Source organism: Natrix helvetica (assembly GCF_964273705.1).
Source record: "Natrix helvetica genome assembly, chromosome: Z".
Classification (NCBI taxonomy): Eukaryota; Metazoa; Chordata; class Lepidosauria; order Squamata; family Natricidae; genus Natrix; species Natrix helvetica.
Window position 1 is genome coordinate 27,319,629 of NC_138554.1, and position 20,525 is coordinate 27,340,153.

Genomic DNA, 20,525 nt, shown 5'->3' on the forward strand with positions numbered 1-20,525 from the left:
GGGTGGGGAACGATGCCCCTTTTATGACTTGTGGATTTCAACTCTCAGAATTCCTGAGTCAGCCATGCTGGTTGAGGTATTCTGGGAGTTGAAGTCCCCAAATCATAAAAGGGGCCATCGTTCTGAGTTAGTATGTGTTGTGAGATACAAAAACAGACAATGCCAGTTATTGCATTGAGCACAACAGACTTGTTGACTTTGTTCCTCACTTCTAGGACTCCATGAGGGCTTCAGTGGTGGGTTCCTACTGGTTCAGCTGAACTGGTACTGGTTTGGCAGTATGGGTCACTGGAACTGGCAGCGACCCAGGCCTGCCACACCCCCAAACTGTTTCTCCAGGCCCCGTAGGTGCCCGTAGGTGCCGCCATCTTGTTTTTGGCTTCTGCACATGCATAGAACAAATTTTATTGCACTGTGCATGCACATGCAGCACACCCACGAGCAAACCGGCAGTAGTGCCTCCCGGAACCCACCCCTGGAGGGCTTGACAGCTGTCTCATTCATTTGCTTTACACTTCTTGGCCAGTTGAGAAACTGTGACTCCAGACAGGCCTTTCCTAGGTGGAAAGTGCAGCTGGAGATGACATTCAATTGAAATGCAAATTTTTCTGTACGTGGACCTGTAGCAAGTTTATTGTCCTCACTTTAAACCAGTTGATGGTGTTGAAGATGATATGGCAATCACATACTGAAAAGAGATCAGGCTGAGCTAAAAAGAACTGGGGAATGAAAATGCAAAACACATTCCTCTCCATTCTCACAGGTTGATGTGAAATACTCCAGCATTCACAGGTGTTGTCATCTACTTGCCCAAACTATATAGGAAGTCCTCAACTTACAGCAAAAACTGAGCTCAAAATTCCTGCTGCTTAAGCCAGACATTTTTTATGAGTTTTGCCCCATTTTACAACCTTTCTTAATTGAGTTGCTAAGTGAATCACAACAATTGTTTAGTTAGTAATACGGTTATTAAGTGAATCTGGCTTCCCCATTGACTTCGCTTGCCAGAAGGTTGCAAAAGGTAATCACGTGACCCAGGGACACCGCAATCATCATGAATATTAATCATTTGCCAAGCATCTGAATTTTGATCACATCACCAAGGAGATGCTGCAGTGGTTAAAAATGGGAAAAACATGACTATTTTTTCCATGATGCAACTTTGAATGGTCAGTAAACAAATTGTTGTAAGTCGAGATCTACTTGTACTATAGGGAAGTGAGCTTGCATATTTTTGGTCAGAGAGCTGGAAACCAGGGTAGGGAGGGAGGGCGGAGTGCTGTGTTTTATATTTTAAAAAGCCTCTTTCCCCCAATCCTGTAATAACTAGACTATTATTCAATATTATTTCTTGGTAGGACCAAAAGTATTATATTTGTGTCATGTAAAAGAGAAAAGCACTATATTAATCATTACTGGATAACTAGACTTTGCTTCCAGATATCCTGGCCAAGGGTAGATCTCAGTCTATGGAGTGATAACACCAGTTACTGCCGTTTTGTGCTGAGGGATCATGAAAGTTCATTAGCAATTCCTGAGTTCCTCAGTTAGGATTTTTGTTACTCTGGGACCAATGATAGCTCTATGGTGTAGGACTGTTTGCACTCTTGTATTCGTCATCTAGAGGGGAAAAGGTGAGCATTAAGAGATGTGCAAAACCAACTACAGGTAATTCTTGACTTGCAACAATTTGGTTAGTGACCACTCAAAGTTACAATGGCACTGAAAAAAGTTACTTGCGATGTTTTTCATACTTATGGCTCCTTGGCACTTATGGCCAATTTCACTGAACCTCCTTGTTACTAACTTAAACAACTGCAGCGGTTCACTTAATAATTGTGTCAAGAAAGGTCATACAATGGGGCAAAACTCACTAAAAAATAAACTTACTTAGCAAATTTTGGCCTCAACTGTGGCTGTAAGTCAAGGACTACCTGTATGTAAGGAACAGAATACTCCAGTGGATTCTGGAAAGTTCAGTTCCTTCTCTGGATCAAGCCAATCAAGCTGGTTTGTGGCCAATGCATTCTTTTTGGAAACCCACCGGTGCCTCTCCAGATTAGCCAGCTCAACATGATCCATAGGAGGAACAGTAGATTTTGCCAATCCTTAGTAAGCACTTATTTGATTCGTCAAGCTTTGGCCTTTCAAGACAGAATGCAGGAGAAATGGCTCCTATTTTCCCTTACCTTTAAATAACGGTCACTTGATAGTGAGATGGAAGGCATATAAATGTAATAAATAAGTAGATCTGTAGTCTTAACACTCAGCATTCATTCTTGAGTGCCCCATAGCATTCAACAAACTTTGAGAATAATTCAGAACATTTATTTTCACCGCTCTCCCCACCCCAAAGCCTTGGCTGTTCATGTGTCCTGAACAAACTAGATCAAATGTCAAACGCTTTTGAAACAACTTGGAGCAAACCTTCGGGAGCTTGCCAGGCAGATTCCCACAAAATGTTCTAATGCTGTTTCCCAACAGCCCTTGCCCTAACTATTTTTACACCGCCTCATACTTAGACTGGATTCAAAGCCACTCATCTGCCTGTCTCCATTCCATTAAAGGGAAACCGGCAGCCATTATAGGTCCGTGACAGGATTTCAGTAGCTAACAAATCATCAGCTGTACAGAAATCCAGATTGGAGTCCAAACGAGGATTTAGAATGTGCATAGCCAGGCTTTTTAAAAACTGTCTCACAACGTTTGCATACTTCCAGGAGACTAAATCCTTAATTTATGACCATAATTGGGATTAGTTCTGTTGCTAAGCAGGCAGTTATTAAAGGAATCATGCCCAATATTATTACCTTTTTTTACCACAGTGAATCTCTGCAGTTGTTAAGTGAATCTGGTTTCCCCCATTGACGTTCCTTGTTGCAAACCAGTTGGGAAGTCACAAATCGTGACCACAGATGTTCCCAGCATTGTAAATACTGACTGTCAAGCATCCAAATTTTGATTAGATGACCATGGGGATGCTATGACAGGCATACTGTTAGTGTAAGAACTGGGACGTCAATTTTTCAGTGGTGTAATTTCGAAAGGAGACTATTTCAGGATATTTTTTTAACACATTTCAATATTAAGCCAGTTTTTAAAATGGTTAAATTATGTAGGTAAATATTGCATATGATTAAAGTATTTGCATCTGAACATGCTGGCTGAGGAGTTCTCAACTTAACATCTTAAAGTTACTTAGATTGAGAAACATTGGTATAGAATGGGGATGGGGGTGGGGTCTATTTGGCAACTTTTAAGACTTGTGGACTTCAACTCCCAGAATTCCTCAGCCAGCCATGCGTGGGAGTTGAAGTCTACAGGTCTTAAACATTGCTGGGCTTGGAGACCCCTGTGTAGAGAGACCGAAGTAGCAACCTTATAACAGGAGTTCTCAGGGATCTGAACAGTGACGGGAGAAAGAAGTTGACTGTATTTGAAGCAGGTGACTTCCCTGAATTTTGGTCAAGGGAGGTGATTATGGGGTGCTGCCCACCAGTTGTCCTTTTAACACTTGAGGCAATGATTCATAAGGCAGAAAATATCATTTGCATTATACTGAGGCTGTATCTCGACTGATTGGGGCTACAATTCTTTTTATTGTGATACTAGCTGGTTCAATATAGCAATTGCAGCCCAAAGCATTTATAAGGCATAAAATGGTGAAACACTGCTGCTGCTCAGTAGAAAGAGATAAATGACCTCTTATCAGAGAGCAAGACTTTTTTCCTATTATACCTCAAATTTCAGGGCACAATTCTTAGGATGGGAAACAAACAACAATAACATTATTGAGACAACAGATTATGAACAATGCTGGCATTAAAGACTGAAAAACAATTATGTGCTAAGGCAGAAGAGATTGCCTACAAAATTGTACCCAAATCCCTTACTGTAAATCTTAACAGTGTTTACTCTAAACTCAGATACGTCAACACACTTTGTCAAAATGTAGTCTGCAACTTTTTGAGTTGGAGCATTGAGTGAAAAGTGTCATTTTGACTGGTTCAATAAATCATTGTTAAACAGGCTGGCTAAATGGGTGGAGTTTGGAACCAGCCAATTCTTTCTGTGACTGAATACTATAATTCTATAAGTCGTAACTGGCTGGGTTGCATAATACGCTAAACTATAAATTACGGTCTGCAAATCACAATGGCTGCAACATTAACACAAAACATATTATGACTTAATATATTGTTTCCGGTGGACCTCTATGTTAAGAATAGAGTGAATAGACTAGTGTCATGCCTGCCTCCGTTCAAAAGAAAGAAAACCCCCAGCTCCATTGATTTAGAGAAGAGGAATTTTTTCTTACTAAGTTTGAAATGATAAAAGTGAAAGCAAAGCAAGATCTGATTCAAAACCCTCCCCCTAGGGTCCAGCACTGAGAGTTCAATCAGCGTCCAGTATGGTGTTATTGAAAAGCTCTTCACATCTTTTTCGCATCTGGAGTCTCGGGATGGTTGACCTTGACGGAGTATAAACAATGCCACTCAGTATCGTCATAATTCATGAGTACAAACCTCCCTTCCAGTTCTCATGGGATTTTTATACGCCACTTTGCTTCCACATCTTAAATGTCCATGCCCCCCCTCCCTGTTTCTATGGCAGGGAGGGGGGGTATGCAGATAGCAAACATGCTGCAGAAACCCATGCTGGAGATTGGGCTGAAACTAGGAGCAGAGAATGTCCTTTGAAACCTAAACAACCAAAAGGCAGATGAAAGCTGTGAAAATGAAACTCTCCTTTGAAGCAGTACCACGTTTTAACTTCTTATGGTCTAGCTAGCCCAATGTTTCTCAAGTTGGCAAATATAAGCCATGTGGAGCAGCTCCCAGAATTCCATAGCCATCATGTTGATTAGAAAATTCTGGGGGTTGAAATCCAGACATCTTAAAAGTTGCCAAGGTTGAGAAACACTAGTGCAGCAGGGTTAAGGGTTTTTGTGAGTAGCCTTTGCTCCGTGTACAATAATTGCCCTACCTGGCCCTACTTTGTATATGTATAATTAACTGGAATCCAGCAGTTAAATGCCATATATAGGAGTTAGCATGCCATAAATTAAGATTATTTATTTTTCCTCCCCAATACAGACCCATGATGAAGAGGGATGAGCAATCTAGACTAAGAATTTTCAAACATTTTCAGGCCACAAGACCTGTTAATTACAAAAAAATAAAAGTCCCAAACTCCTGATCAAGAGGCAAACCTCTAGTGATAGAAAACCAGCTGCATTGAAGAGAATTATCCCACAGTTCTACCAAATTCTCTCTGCATTCTGCAGTTCCATGAAGCACAATCTAAATAAGCCTCACCAATCATTCCTGATGATCTAAAACCAGTATATACTTCAACCTCAGCCACTTTAAGGAGTGTGGACTTCAACTCCCAGAATTCCTCAGCCAGCATGGCAGCTGGAGAATTCTGGAAGCTTAAATCTACATACAGGAAATCCCAGTGGTGGGATTCAGCCAGTTCGCACCATTTCGGGAAAACCGGTTGTTAAGTTTCTGAGTAGTTTAGTGAGCTGGTTGTTGGAAGAAATCATTAGGGCAAAGAACCGGTTGTTAAACTATTTGAATCCCACCACTGGGAAGTCCTCAACTTACGACTGTAACTGAGGCCAAAATTTGTTTGTAAGCGAGACATTTGTTAAGTGCGTTTTGCCCCACCCTACCACCTTTCTTGCCATAGTTAAGCGCAGTAGTTAAATTAGTAACACTGTTGTTGACGTGAGTCTGGCTTCCCCATTGACTTGTGAGAAGGTCTCAAATGGCAACCACATGGACCTGGGACACTGCAACCATCAAAAACACGAGCCATTTGCCAAGTATCTGGATTTTGATTGCGTATCTATGGAGATGCCACAACAGTTGCCAGTGTGAAAAATGGCCATGTCACCTTTTTCATTGCCATTTTAACTTTGAATGAACTGTTGTAAGTTGAGAGCTACCTTTACTTTAAAGGTGCTCAGTTTGAGGAACACCGATCTAGCCTCTCTTTCCTTTGCAACCAGCCTGTGGAATCTAGAAATCCTAGAGATCTGTTAGGACAGGGGTCTCCAACCTCGACTTGTGGACTTCAACTCCCAGAATTCCTCAGCCGGCTTTGCTGAGGAATTCTGGGAGTTGAAGTCCACAAGTCTTAAAGTTGCCAAAGTAGCGAGACTCCTGAACAAACTGACCCCCTGAGCTTCTTCTCTACACGTCCATCTTACATGATGCGAAAATCAATGAATTATAAACAGAAAAACCTTTCGGGCAGCGACATGAAATCTCAGCAAAGCGCTGCCAGAGGGCGGGTATGGGGGACGGACAGGCCCAACACGGTTGCGGAGGATGGGAGGGGGGAACGGATTTGTAGACTCTTTCTGTTTAAAGTCCTCCAATTGGACGAGTGGAGAGGGTAGGATCAGCCCGTCGCCTGGCGAGTAGTTTTTCAAAGTCGGACGGACGAAGGCAGAGCGATCGCCCCCCCCCCCCCCGCAGTCATGGATGGCTCGTAAGCAGTTGTTCGCACCCCCTCAACTTCGCCTGTTAATAATCAGTAATCATTAATCATTAATCAATCAATAATCATTGATTTATGTTGATTGCTTATTTAGTATCCTATAACAATCACTGCGTTGTATCTTGTGATTGTATTTTATTCTTATGATTTATCACTGGTTGCTTGTATGTACACTGAGAGCTTATGCACTTGAAGACAAAATCCTTGTGTTCACACTTGGCCAATAAAGAATTCTATAAGCATGCAAATGTGTTCGATTCCTGTGGCTTTTCTTAGTCACCTGCAGGGCAATTGCTTTAAGAGCACGTCGTCCGCCAGATCCTCCTTTTTTACCTTCTCATCTGGTTCCTCGGCTTCCGTTTCCTTACCTTTTTTTTTTTGTTTTGCAATGCGGTTCTTTCGCGGTTCTTTTAGGAGAAAGGGCGTGAGAATCCGCTAACGGCTCATATCGCGGCTCCCAGACCGCAGCAATATCACTAGCTTCAGATCGCTTTCTCCAGCAGGTAGCATTCTTGCTTAGGGAACTTGCTATCGTAATAGATGTAATACAGCGGCATCCTATTAAGCCTTTGAAAGCGGCGCTGTACATCAGTAGAATGGTAGAATACCCAATCTAACAGAGCTCTTTTTTAAAACTCCACGCTCTTCAGAGGGCTTTCTCTTGTGTAAGTTTCCTTAGGATCACAGTTGCGAACTTCCCAGATTTCAAATTATTCTAAAACCTTCCTTAAAATGAGCTTCTCTGCTGGTTGTTTGATGGATGCACTCTTTGGCAGAAATACCACAATGTGGTTTTGCTTGTTACAGGATCTTGATTTGGAGGGTGTTTTTATGCAGCTTTCAGAGATCAGCCACAAAATTAGCTAGTTAAATTCTTACTGGAAAGTTACTACAGGTAGCCTTCGAGCCATTTGTTTAGCAACTGTTCAGATTTACAATGGTAGTGAAAAAGGTGACCCACAACATGTCTTCGCACTTATAATTTTCACAGCAGTCCTACAATCATGTGATCAGAATGTGGATTTTTTGGCAACTAGTGTGTATTCACAATGGTTGCAACATCCTAGGGTCATGAGACCACTATTTGTGACCTTTTCAGCTGGCTCCTCCCAAGCAAGTCAATGGGGAAAGCTGGATTTGCTTAACAATCATATGATTCACATAACAAGTGCTGTGATTTACCAAACCATGGCAAAAAAAAATTTTTTTTTGTAAAATTGGATGCAATTTATTTAACAACTGCCTTGCTTAGCAATGGAAATTCTGGTCCAAGTTGTGGTCGTATGTCAAGAACTACCTGTATTCCTCAGAGAAACAGCACACTTTCGGTTCATGTCTAAGCTTCCTTGTACATAGCAACTTTTCCAGTTTTATTACTCTGATCTATAACTGCTAACAAAATGTCAATCTGAATAAAGTGCTACTGAGATTACAGCATAGTCTTTTAATGTAAATTATAATTTTTGTTTTGTGCAAATTTATTATTTTCTGTAAATTATAATTTTTATTTTGTGCGTACAGATTTCAGGTTAACCCTGGTGCAATCATGACATGCTGGTTTCAAAATACTAATTCCACTAAATGTGTACCTTCCTAAGGACTGGCCACTTTAGTTGGAGAAACAAGCTGAAATATGCAACTTCAGCTAATAGATCCTAGTGAATTAATACAAGTTGCACATTTCAGAAGGATATTTTTTAAATACATTTCAATGTTTTTCAACACATGCATGGGAAGGTTTTACAGTGTGTGTGTGTTTGTGTGTGCGTGCGTGCTGCCTTTTGTAATATATTTTTTCCTGTAGCTACCGTATTCCCTCCCAAGAAGCCTATTGTGCAGCCATGGTGCTTTCTGGAGCTGGTGATGCCCTTGGATATCGCAACCAGCGCTGGGAATATTGTACTTCGGGGCCCCAGATCCACCAAGAGCTCCAGGAAATGGGGGGACTTGGCAAGATCCATGTAGTTCTTCCTGATTGGCCAGTCAGTGATGACACTGTGCTGCACCTGGCGACTGCCGAGGCCCTTGCTACAGGTGAGTAGTTGGAAGCAATGAGAAGCCTTGTAGTCTTATTTTGCAAATTTTGGTTTTCCCCGCCCCCAAATAATACTTATCTCATGGCACTTTATAAGAGTTGGTGGTTTATACAATTTATTGCTAAAATGTTCCCAGGTGCATCTGTCTCTTATCTTCGAATCCCTGCAGGACTTATCTAATACTAGCAACTCCAGCTTTTTAACCAGCAGTGGCAATAGATCACCATTTTAATTCCTTGCCTGATGTTGAAAAAACTAAGGAGGATATAAGCTGGTTAGTATTCAGCTAGGCGAATAGCAGGAAATACCAGGGTTACAGCCTAGATTAGCGTTTCTTAACTTCAGCTACTTTGCATGGGTGGACTTCAATTCACATAATTCTCCAGCCACCCTTCTTAAAGTTGCTGAGGTTAAGAAACAGTGACTAGATCAGGGGTCACTAATCCCAGGGCTGCAGCCCACTGCTGGGCTGAGGCCTATTCGCAACCAGGCCGGCACACATAGGTGCGTGCATGCAGCTCGACTTGCGGTCATGCTGTGTGTCCATGTGTGTATGCACTGGCTCGCTGCTTATGCAAGTCAAGCTGAGCACATGTTCTTGTCAGCCCACCCCTCGCACAGCCCAGTCCCCCCTGGGCTGCAAAGCTGCAAAGGTTGGTGACCACTGACCTAGATGACTAGAAGTCAGAAGATAATAGTGGCAGACTACTTCTGTACTGTTACCAATTAGTCAAAATGGGCATGGTCAAGAGGAACAGTAGCTACCTGAGATGAACTGGAGTATCTGGGTCATAGGACTTAAGCAGACATCCTAGGGTACTGGCTTGCAACTAGTGCTACAAGCCTTCTGAGTTTAGATTTTGGGATTATAGTATGATTTCATTTTTTTAGTTCTTTGTTCAGTTTTATATAGCTGCCTTTCTTGACATTTGTGCCTTTGTGTAGCTCATTTTAGGGTACTCACACTCTTGAGGTGGGTGATTCAAGACGGTGCTGAAGTGTGAAGGCTCATATTTTTAGCAGTGATAACACAAATGTTTTTCTCAGCAACCTTTCTCAATTGGAGGCGGTAAAGTTTGGTTGCCCTACAAGTTTTACCTCTACAATCTGCATTGTCAACAAGAGAAATATTACAGGGAAAGGGATCCTTCAGAAGATCCCTGCTTATAGGAAATTTGAGAAAGCTTCTATTGATGATAAACTGCATCAAGGCAAGTCCTCAGCAGAGTCTCAGATTTAAAAATAAAAATGGTTCTCTTGTGTTTCCTCTCTTTTTTTGCATAGGGAAGACTGGGGAGCCCTTGTTCCAGGAGCTGGCAAGATGCTATGTAGAAGCCATGAAAGATATGGAGGGAAGAAAACCTGGGCCCACCAGTATTCTGGGTAATACACCATATGTTTATTTTTGCAGGTTTTAAGTACAGATAGTCCTTGACTCATAACCATTCATTTAATGACTGTTCAAAATTAGGAGGTCACTTATGACTGGTCCTCACGCTTATGACCATCACAGCATCCTCACAGTCACATGATCAAAATTCAAGCACTTGGCAATCAGCATGTATTTACAATGGTTGCAGCATCCCAGTGTCATGTGCTTGCCATGCATGACTTTCCCAGCTGGCTTCCAATAAGCCAACTCAATGTGGAAAACAGGATTCGCTTAACAACTTGGAAAGTTCAATCCTGACAGACAGACCACACTTACGATCTTCACATTGTAAGTTCCACTATACATTATGTTGCAGTAAAGTTACAAGACTAGCAGCTCTTTGAGTTAGTCTAATTTTTAAAAAGGCATGTTCGAAATTCCAGCGGAAGCTCTTTATTGTAGTAAAATAGAATAATAGCATCTTGAAACCTATCAGTGTTTCTCTCTATCTCTGTGTTTCTCAACCTTGGCCACTTTAAGATGTTTTGACTTCAACTCCTGGAATTCAACAACATGTCTGGTTAGTGAATTGTTGAAACTGAAGTTCAGATATCTTAAAGTTTCCAAGGTTTCCAAGATTGAGAAGGAGTGCTCTACGTGATCTTGTGGCAAAACAAAATTCAGCTGGGTTTATTTTGAATTTCTCACACTTTCCTTTTGTTTTCTGCCTTAAAAATTCATTCCTCCTTTCTTTCCCTGCTAGCTTGCCCATTCCTTCCCGTTCCCAACTTTAGCTCTACATTTCTTTACACAAAGAGTGAGTAACACCCTAAAGTTACACAGCAAATATATTGTAGTAAAATAGAATAACAGAATCTTGAAACCTATCAGTGTTTCTCTCTACCGCAGTGTTTCTCAACCTTGGCCACTTTAAGATGTTTAGACTTCAACTCCTGGAATTCAACAACATGTCTGGTTAATGAATTGTTGAAACTGAAGTCGAGATATCTTAAAAGTTGCCAAGGTTGAGAAAGAATCTTTTACGTGACCTTGTGGGTTTATTTTGAATTTCTTACACTTTCCTCTTCTTTTCTACCTTAAAAATTCATTCCTCCTCTCTTTCCTTATAGCTTGCCTATTCCTTCCCCTTCTCCAAGGTTAGCTCTAAATTTCTTTACAGAGAGAGTGACAGTCTCTTTTTGATTGGTCGTTCGAATGGTCTGGTTTTTTTATGTATTGATATGCTGGATCTACATCAGACCTGTCAAATTGGCCGCCCACAGGCCGGATATGGCCTGTGTAGGCCACACACACACACCGGCTCCACAAAGGCAAAAAACGTGATACATCACAATCTGATTCGCAATGCAATTAAGTTGGACACCCCTGATCTATATCAATATGCTTATATGAATACATAAGAAACCAGACCATTCAACTGACTAATCAATAAGAGAACCAATCAGCTTCTCAGAATTTAAATGTAGGTCCAAACAAACAACCAATCATGCGATCAATTGACCTCAATGGCACACAAGACATTTATAAGCTAAAGAGAACAGGACAAGACAATCCTGCTGCTGATATTACCTAGTCTGGTAATGAAATGTTCAGAAACTAACAATCTTGGAGAGCAAACCACTGCCAAAATCTAAAACCCGAGCTACAAGTATTTTCTATTATTTCAAAGTAGTCAAGTTTCTTTGGCCATACACAAATCTTCCACTTTAGATCAAAACCTTTATTGTTTTGTTTTGTAAACTAGTACAATGTCCAGGACAAAGGATGTCTAACTGAAAATCCAAAGTCATTTGCCCAATAAAGATATCAGTGTGCTATTACCCCCCCCCCCCATCTGCTTCTAGGAACATCTCAGCTACGTCCAGGAGAGCCAGGTGGATATAACATTCCCTTCAACTCTAACGCAACTGGTTGTGGTGCAGCTATGAGATCCATGTGCATTGGGCTGAGGTAATACATGTTGGAGAAGAAAATTCGTGCAAAGTAGCAATAGCAGAATGATCAAAGGTCAACACAAGATCATCCTGATTCTCAACCAATATCTCTTCCAGATATCCTCAGCCTTCTAATCTCAACACCTTGATCAAAGTCAGCATAGAAAGTGGAAGAATGACGCATCACCACCCCACAGGTAAAGGGATATATGGGGCCATTGTTGCATGACTGACTGATCTCAAGGCTTAAGAAAAGCAAAAACAAAACAAAATAAGGTTATATTTATATTGGCAGATTTTCTACAATACAGAAAAATTGTCCCAGGGTTGGGCCTGCAGTACTAACACAGGTTGAGCAGGCTTCTTTCCATGTAACAGGATATGGTGGTAGAGCTTGAAGCAGTACAGTTGGCTTTTTTGAGGTGTAGATGAAGGACCTGTTGTTGTGCTGTTGATGTTTTCTGATGTTTGGAGTTGCTAAATACGAGTGATTGTTATTGCATTGATGACATCACAAATACTGTATAATACATACATTTCCTATCTATTTTCCTCGATGTAATCTGAATGGGATTTCTTAAATAAATAGGGCCAAGCCATTTTCCCCCAAATTATTATTGGAAAAATTCTGTTTGGTTGTATTCCTAATATGTAAAATCCTAGGAAAAACCAGACAATTTCTATGTGAATCATCTTTTAGCGATTCTAAACCCGTCTTCACTTGTGCAGTAGCCAAACTCTGTGTTGCCACAATGAAAATAAGGCAAATTTGGTCTCAGGAATAAATGCTTCTGTTTTATTCATCAATTCAACTTTCAATCAATCAGTTTTTATTATAGTTACAGATCAGAATTATCAATTTAGCTTTATGTCTCAGTTTTCTTGTTTTAGGCAATATGTATTCATAGTGGGAACACGGTGGCTCAGTGGCTAAGATGTTGAGCTTGTCGATCAGAGGTCGGCAGTTCGATGGTTCAAATCCCTAGTGCCACATAACAGAGTGAGCTCCCGTTACTTGTCCCAGCTTCTGCCAACCTAGCAGTTCGAAAGCATGTAGAAAATGCATGTAGAAAAATAGGAACCACCTTTGGTAGGAAGGTAACAGCGTTCCATGCACCTATGGCGTTTAGTCATGCCAGCCACATGACCATGGAGATGTCTTTGGACAGCGCTGGCTCTTTGGCTTTGAAACAGAGATGTGCACTGCTCCCTAGAGTCGGGAATGACTAGCACATATGTGCGAGGGGAACCTTTGCCTTTTATTTTATTTCATAGATTGTAATATTTTAGATGCACTGTTTACACTTGTAGTACACATAGTGTAGTTTTTATGAAATTTCTTGTCCTATGAAAATCCTTTGGGGATGAGCTTAGCTATATTGTCTGTTTCCTTGTCTCTCCTTACTCTTTTGGTGCTAGAAATTTTTGTGAAGCCTCACAACACACCCATTGTCAAAGCCAACTCTCATTCACATGCTCTTATCTATGTGGTCGCTAGAAGTGGAAAACAATTTGATAGCACATAATCGATCATAGTACCCTATGTTACCCTTTTATTACAGAGTTTCTTGTTATGTTCATATTTTATCTCACCCATTTTATTTTATTTTTGTGTTGCATGTTTGGCTGGGCATTGAACAAGGTTGTTATACAGGCCTTAACTTTGGAAGCTTGGGATAAATTTCAGTAATTCAATCAAAAAGAAAAAAAAAGGAGGGGGTGGACTACAGAGTCATGAAAGACACGCCCTTTCTCTACTTCCTCTGTTTAGGTTATCTGGGATCTCTGGCTTCGGCTCTCTTCACTGCATATGCTGTCCAGGGACTGCCCCTTGAGCTCTGGGGATCTGGGTTGCTGAAGACTCTGCCCCTTGCCCTGGAATACATCCAGGCTGCTGGGATTGAGATGGAAGCCAATGTAGCAGCTTGGTCCTATTTCCAAGAGAAGTGGGAATGGTAAGTATTTGGGGCAGGAGAGGGAACAAGGAATGCACGGTTTTTTATTACAACTGAAAGCCATAGAAGAGGGCAAATGCGATTCAAAAATGTGGTAGATGGATGGATGGATGGATGGATGGATGGATGGATGGATGGATGATACGGTTTCAGGTACAATTCAAGGTGCTGGTTACCAACTAAAAATTCCTTCTAAATCCTGTCTGCAGTTATCTCTATCTGTCCCCTGGGATCCAGCAGGGTGAGTATATGTCCTTCTAGGAAACAAAGTCATTTAATGGGAGTCAGGAAGTGTGCCTTCTCGAGGGAGGAGCCAATGTCACGACGATACAGACGTGCGGTCTCGATGCCCCAAGACCACTGCTGATACTTTTGCCGCTGGATGGTCCAATCAGACCTAAACCGTCCCGTAGAGATGGTGAACAGGAAGCATACGTCTTGCTGATCTCAGGGACACCACAAAGTCCCTGATCAATCCAAGAGAAGTTCTTCAAGCTGGCGACAAAAAGTCCAGCCCCAGGCTGATGAAGTTGGGACAGCTCCGGAACAAAAGGGAAGCGGAAAGAGAAAGTGTGTTCATCTGGTGAGAAAACTTTACTGTTTTGGAAAAGACTGCCCAAATTTTTTTTTAAGATAAATTAAATCCGAAAGCAGAAGAAAACAAGCGGCGAAATTAACCTATATTGGATTGCTTTGGATAGTGTGTTTCTTTTTCTTTGTAATTCTACTTTGTTTATTGAAGTACTCACAACTTTTTTTTTTAAAAAAAAGAGAATGGATCAGTTTCTCTTCTATTTTTTATTTTTATTTTTTAATCTATGGATTAAAGTCTTCTTCTTTATTTCAACAAGGACTTTTATTTCTTGCTATTCATTCCATTTAAGAACTCTGTTTTTTTTACGTTTGAAATAACTTTAGAGAGTGGGAAGCAATACTGCCACTTGGAGGCTGGAGGCTTGAGTTTTGAAACAATGCACTTTCCCTTTTCCTTTTGATCTCACCGACTTTGTATCTCGAGGCTCTGCAACTTGTTTAGAGAAAGTGATAAGAAGCAAGGGCACGAATTGTTTATACAGGTGCACTTTGAGAGTCTTACTGGCAGTGGGAGAGAAAAAGAAACAGAACCTTCTTTTATACAGGTGTACTTTGAGAGTCTTACTGGCAGTGGGAGAGAAAAAGATACAGAACCTTCTTTTTTGAAGATCATAAATGAATTTGTATTTAAGCTAATTTAATATAAGAAGCCTTGAAAGCCAGAGTGGCAGTATCTACCAGCTTGCCAAAATGGCACAATATTCAAAAGAAACATTAACTTTGCAAAACATCCTGGCTGGAATTCAAAATTTATTAGAAATAACAGAGAGAATCAAGAAGAAGATGGAAAAATTAGAGTTTATAACAGCAAAAAAATGATGGGGTCAGAGCCCCAAAATTGAAGGTGAAAATGATTACAAAGACAAGACAACTGATTACTTTACCAGTGGAATGAACGTGGTTGAAAGTGGGAAAAGAGGAGTATGGAAAAGGGAATTAGATTGATAGGAACTCTACCCCAGATTTCAAGGCATGGAAGAAGAAAAAAGAGAAAAAACAATGGATTTAAGGAGAGAAAACTTCTCAGAAGCACTATTGACAACCAAAGACAAGATGATTAAAATAGCAGATGGAGGGCATCGAGATTACTTAAATGATGCTACAAACAATAAGGTGCAGAGAGAAGTCCACAAAAAATTTATTAAGGAAATAAATAGATGATCAATTCCACAAATGACAAAACAAATAAGACTGTATTATTACTGGAAGGATACAGGCTGATATATGAAAGTTGATAATAAAAAATTAGTTAATTTTAGTAATTAGTGATTAGTAATTTAGTAATCTCTAGAGTGCTATGTTAAATGATTGATAAGGATAATAAGGTACATACATGTATTGGTTTGATGAGAGGAAATTTGATATAATTAGCAAATGAATTTCTGTCAATAAATAATAACTATAACAATAACAATGAAATGACAAGGGATATAGTTAACTATATATATATATATATATATATATATATATATATATATATATATATATATATATATATATATATATATATATATATATATATATATATGTACTGGTTTAATAAAAGGAATTGGGATATAAATTGTAAACAGCGATTTGGAAAGGAGGATTAGAAACCTTGTTATCAAACATAATTAATTTTTACTTAGAACATGCTATAAAGGGGTAATGTTATTGGATGATATTAGAAATAATTAATGAAATGCTACGATGTGGTTGTGTTTTTAATTTTGGACTATTTCATGCAAAACGATGTTAAAACAACCATAGTCAAATGAGAAGCATTGTATGTTGATAGTAAGATATATAAAGATTTTTTATTTAAAATATATAATGTGATTTGAATTATAAGTAATGACTGTGGAAGACATGCATGAAAGTTATTTGTAACCAATCGACACACTTCTACAATATGATTAGTGATTAGTAATTTAGTAATCTTTAGAGTGATATGTTGAATAAATAATTGATAATGATAACAAGGTACACACATGTGTTGGTTTGATGAGAGGAACCTGATATAATTAGCGAATGAATTTCTATTAATAAATAACAATTATAATAATAACAATGAAATGATAAGGGATATAGTTAACAATATATATATGTACTGGCTCAATAAAAGGAATTGGGATACAGATAGTAAACAGTGACTTGGAAAAGAGGATTAGAAATTTTGTTATCAAACATAATTAATTCTTACTTAGAACATGTTATAAAGGTGTAATGTTATTGGATGATATTAGAAATAATTAATGAAATGTCATTATGTGTTTGTGTTTTTAATTTTGGATTATTTCATGCAAAAGGACGTTAAAACAGTTATAGTCAAATGAGAATTGTGGGATGTTGATAGTAAGATATATAAAGATTTTAAATTTAAAATATACAATGTGATATGAACTGTAAGTAATGACTGTGGAAGAGATGCACAAAAGTTATTTATAACCAATCGACACACTTCTACAATATGTAACGGAAGCTGATTTTTGTGTGTGCTGTGTTTGTCTGTTTAACCAAAAATAAAAAATAAATCTTTTTTTTTTTTAAAAAAGGAAGTGTGCCTTCTCTGCCTGAAAAACACTTGCTCTTTGGAGCAGCATATCCCTCCCCCAAATTCCAGAGGTCTCTGAACCTGTTAGCCTTCCACCTGTTCGTCGTCCCGTCCCCCCCCAAGTATTGGACCCGAGGTTAAAGTTGGACCAAAGAGTCCACCTGAGAATGATTTGAGGCTCAGTTTATGTCTATGGAGATTCTCATTTATCCAGGTCGTGGTTGTCCAAAAGTGCTTTTTCAAAAGGCAAGTGGGGCCAGAGGAAGCCTCTTTTAGCATGAAAGGTAAATTATGCAGAAAAGCGAGTGTCTAAGAAATGGTGGCACCATTTATTGTCCGTTTTGAACAGCTGGTTCTTCCACAGTGACCTTACATCAGGGGTGTCCAAACATGGGAACTTTAAGACTTGTGGACTTCAACTCCCAGAATTCCCCAGCCAGCATGGCTGGCTGGGGAATTCTGGGAGTTGAAGTCCACAAGTTTTAAAGTTTCCAGGTTTGGACACCCCTGCCTTACATGGTTGCCCTACCCCAGCCAGGGATTCACCCAATTACTTCAAGAAGCAATCCGAGAGCATCCGGCTAATCAGGGGAGCAAAAGGGTTGACTTCCAAAACCTCCCCTTTCCCAGGGAGGTTTCTAGAACTGTGGAGAATCTGTAGCAGAGGTCAAGGAATTTGCTAGAATTCCAGGGGCTTCTTCTGCTGGCAAAAACAAAAAACAAAACAACCCCCCCCCAAAAAAAGTCCAGATGCCTTTTGAAAAAAGCACTTTGGGGGAAGATCTGATTATGTTTACTGTTCATGCTATATTGTTTACTTAGTTTTTTTATCCCTATGCCACCCTCCCAGAATCCCTATTTGCGAGCTGGACAGCCATATAACTAGAATAAATAAATGTAACTTTAATTATCCCACATTTAGGTACCTCTCAGAACGGGGTCTCATCAATGGTCGGGGCCCAGTTCGATTTCCTCCTGCCTACGGTCCTGCCGAGCGGGATGCCATCTACAAAACCTTCAGCCTGGATGGGTGGGCTGGGCGCAGCGGCCACGATGCCCCCATGATTGCCTATGATGCCCTCCTGGGTGCTGGGAGCAGCTGGGAGCAGCTCTGTGGACGGTCCATGTTCCATGGTGGTGAGTGAAAACCTCCCCTGTAAAATGCTTGACCCTAGAACTAGCTGACAATGTGCTGTCCCAAACACACACACACACCACAGGTGTTAGGAGTCTTTATTAAGGCTTCCAAGCCTGTATCCCTTGTGCCAGCACCAGCTCAATCCCAAAGAGTCCCACAGAAGCCAACACTAGTCCTCAAGGCAAAGGCAAGGCAAGTCCACAGGCAAAGCCAAGTCCCCGAGGCAAAGGCAAGGCAAAGACAAACCCCCAGGGGAAAGACAAAGGCAAGGCAAGAACACACAGCAAAGAAATGGACACGTTGTTCCCAGCATCATTTCGCTTCCCTTACTGAGCTAAATAACTGCTTCTTGGTGCAGTTCATCAAGAGGGGTGAGTAATCCTCATGAGTAGTCTGGCTGACCTTCTTTATGCCTGCCTCCTCTCAGGCCTATATGTTCTCTGATCTAGAGGAGGAGGTAGTTCTTCATCTCCCATCAACCAGCTGGATGCCCTCTCTACCCAAAGCCTCTCCTGTCTCTAACTCAGCCGGCTACTTGTCCAGTTTTTCCCCTGTGCTCAGCTCCTTCACTCCTGACTCATAGCTCTCTGCTACTGGCACATCCTTCTCTGAGCTGGCATCTGGAGAGATATCTGGGGAAGCATCCAGGGGAGTCATCACAGCCACTCATAATCTCTCTCTCTCTCTTTTTTTTGTATGTTTCTCTTGTCCTCCAGGAGACAGTGACTCCACAGGGGTGATCGCAGCTTGCTGCTGGGGCCTTACATATGGTCTCCAAGACATCCCATCTGGAAATCACATGGAACTGGAATACCGAGACAGGATGGTCTCTGCAGCTGACTCTCTCTATCGCCTGGCTTGGGAGCAGGGGTCTGTTTGAGAAGCCATTCCCATATCTAATATCCTCAATTCCTGGGAAGGCATAAGCTGAAAACTTTCAATAGATTGAAAACTGCTGCTTTCAAAATAAATTGTAGCTGTATTCTGCCTTGCTTTTATAAGCAGCAAACAAATTCAGCATCCATTCCTATTCTGACACAAGAATGCCAGCAGTGCTCTTATTAAAAACAAATTATCGTAAATATATTTAGGTGCATCACCTTTATTAAAAAGCTAATAGTGAAGCCTAAAATTGCAGGTAACACAGGCAGAGGCATTACAAGGTGATGTTCATATTTTAGCATGGCATCTGTGCCTCCTTTTGAAGTTCAGGCAATCATGCTTTCTCATTTTTTTATTTGTAGCCCCACAATTATTACTTTTACAAAGAACTCAGGGCAGTATATTTACTGCCTTGAGCTATTTGTAAAAATAATGACAGGATAGAAAAATAACTAATGCTCCTCTCACAATAACATTCCTGTGAACTAACTTGGGTTGAGATAGAGTGACTGGCCCAATTCACCCAGAAGGCTTTCATACCTAAGGAGAGAGAAGAATTCGCAATCTCCCATTTTCTAGCCTGCTGCCTTAACCACTAGATCAAACTGGCTCTTCAGTTTGGCTTTTTAGCCAGAGCTCTTTTTCAAAAAAAAAATGTGCCTATTCATGAACTGAACAATAGGGAGTGTATTTGGAGTTCTGTGGTGTTGGCAAGTGTTAAAGCAACAAGCCTGGATGGGAAAGGGGAAGATGCAAAGTATTTTAAGGATGTGCTGTCTTTTCTCTCATCTAATCAATGTCTTGTTGCTTTCTGATGCATCAATTTTACAATTAGAAACCCCACCCCCCAATAAACACATTTTCACTTTGCCTGAAGTTCTTGTGATATAGTGGGGGGAAGCACGAAAAGGCTACTTTGCAAAATTAATGTCTCTCTCACAGATTTAGAGAAGACTTTCTTGTCATCCATGCCACCTTGGATGCCTGAGATTAAAGGCAACACCTGGATCTTTAAACACTGGGCTGTTTACCAGACCAAAGAGGTGGCAGGTCCATTCTTATAAAACACCCCAGGCTACAGGACACTTGAGCCAGCCTGTATGAATAAACTTGCATAACAATGTCCATTGGCAAGGTTTCATTTGTCAGAGCTTACCACTGGACTTTGACTTTGCTTGGACTCTGGATTAGTCAGGGCATTGACTGGCATGAAAAATGCTGAAGCAGCAGTAAATGGGACAAAAGGAGACAGGGCAGTTGCTGCAAAAAGCTGCTTGAAAGAGAAAACAGGAAGTCTCCAGCATGGAAGATCTATAAGGAACAAATTGTTCACACCTCCTCTCCAAAACCAGAATGCTTTATGTTCCTGAATCTAAACAACAGCAGCTTCACTGGGGCACCCTACATTTTTTAAATAAAATAAAACAAAGCTATAAAATGCAACAGTTTTGAAATATTCAATCTCTGCCTCAATTAAGAAGTGGTAACTAAACCCGGTGTGCCTCCTTTTTAATTCCATTGTTTATCTTTACTGTGTTTGGGGAATC

At 40.5% G+C, this 20,525-nt stretch overlaps 1 protein-coding gene across 1 annotated transcript; it reads left to right on the forward strand.

Annotated features, from left to right (window-relative positions):
• The first annotated feature begins 6,381 nt into the window (after positions 1-6,381).
• LOC309381576 (ADP-ribosylhydrolase ARH1-like) lies at positions 6,382-20,377 on the forward strand. Its single transcript, XM_081932735.1, has 8 exons — positions 6,382-6,504; positions 8,318-8,547; positions 9,834-9,932; positions 11,787-11,892; positions 11,994-12,073; positions 13,648-13,831; positions 17,881-18,095; positions 18,813-20,377. The coding sequence occupies exons 1-8, from the start codon at positions 6,494-6,496 to the stop codon at positions 18,974-18,976; spliced, it is 1,089 nt and encodes a 362-aa protein (XP_081788861.1). The 5' UTR covers positions 6,382-6,493; the 3' UTR covers positions 18,977-20,377.
• Positions 20,378-20,525: the final 148 nt, after the last annotated feature.

Coding starts and splice junctions, on each gene's coding strand:
- LOC309381576 (XM_081932735.1), top strand. Junction 9,933..11,786: donor TGGGCCCACCAGTATTCTGG/GTAATACACCAT, acceptor ATCTGCTTCTAG/GAACATCTCAGCTACGTCCA. Junction 13,832..17,880: donor TTCCAAGAGAAGTGGGAATG/GTAAGTATTTGG, acceptor TCCCACATTTAG/GTACCTCTCAGAACGGGGTC.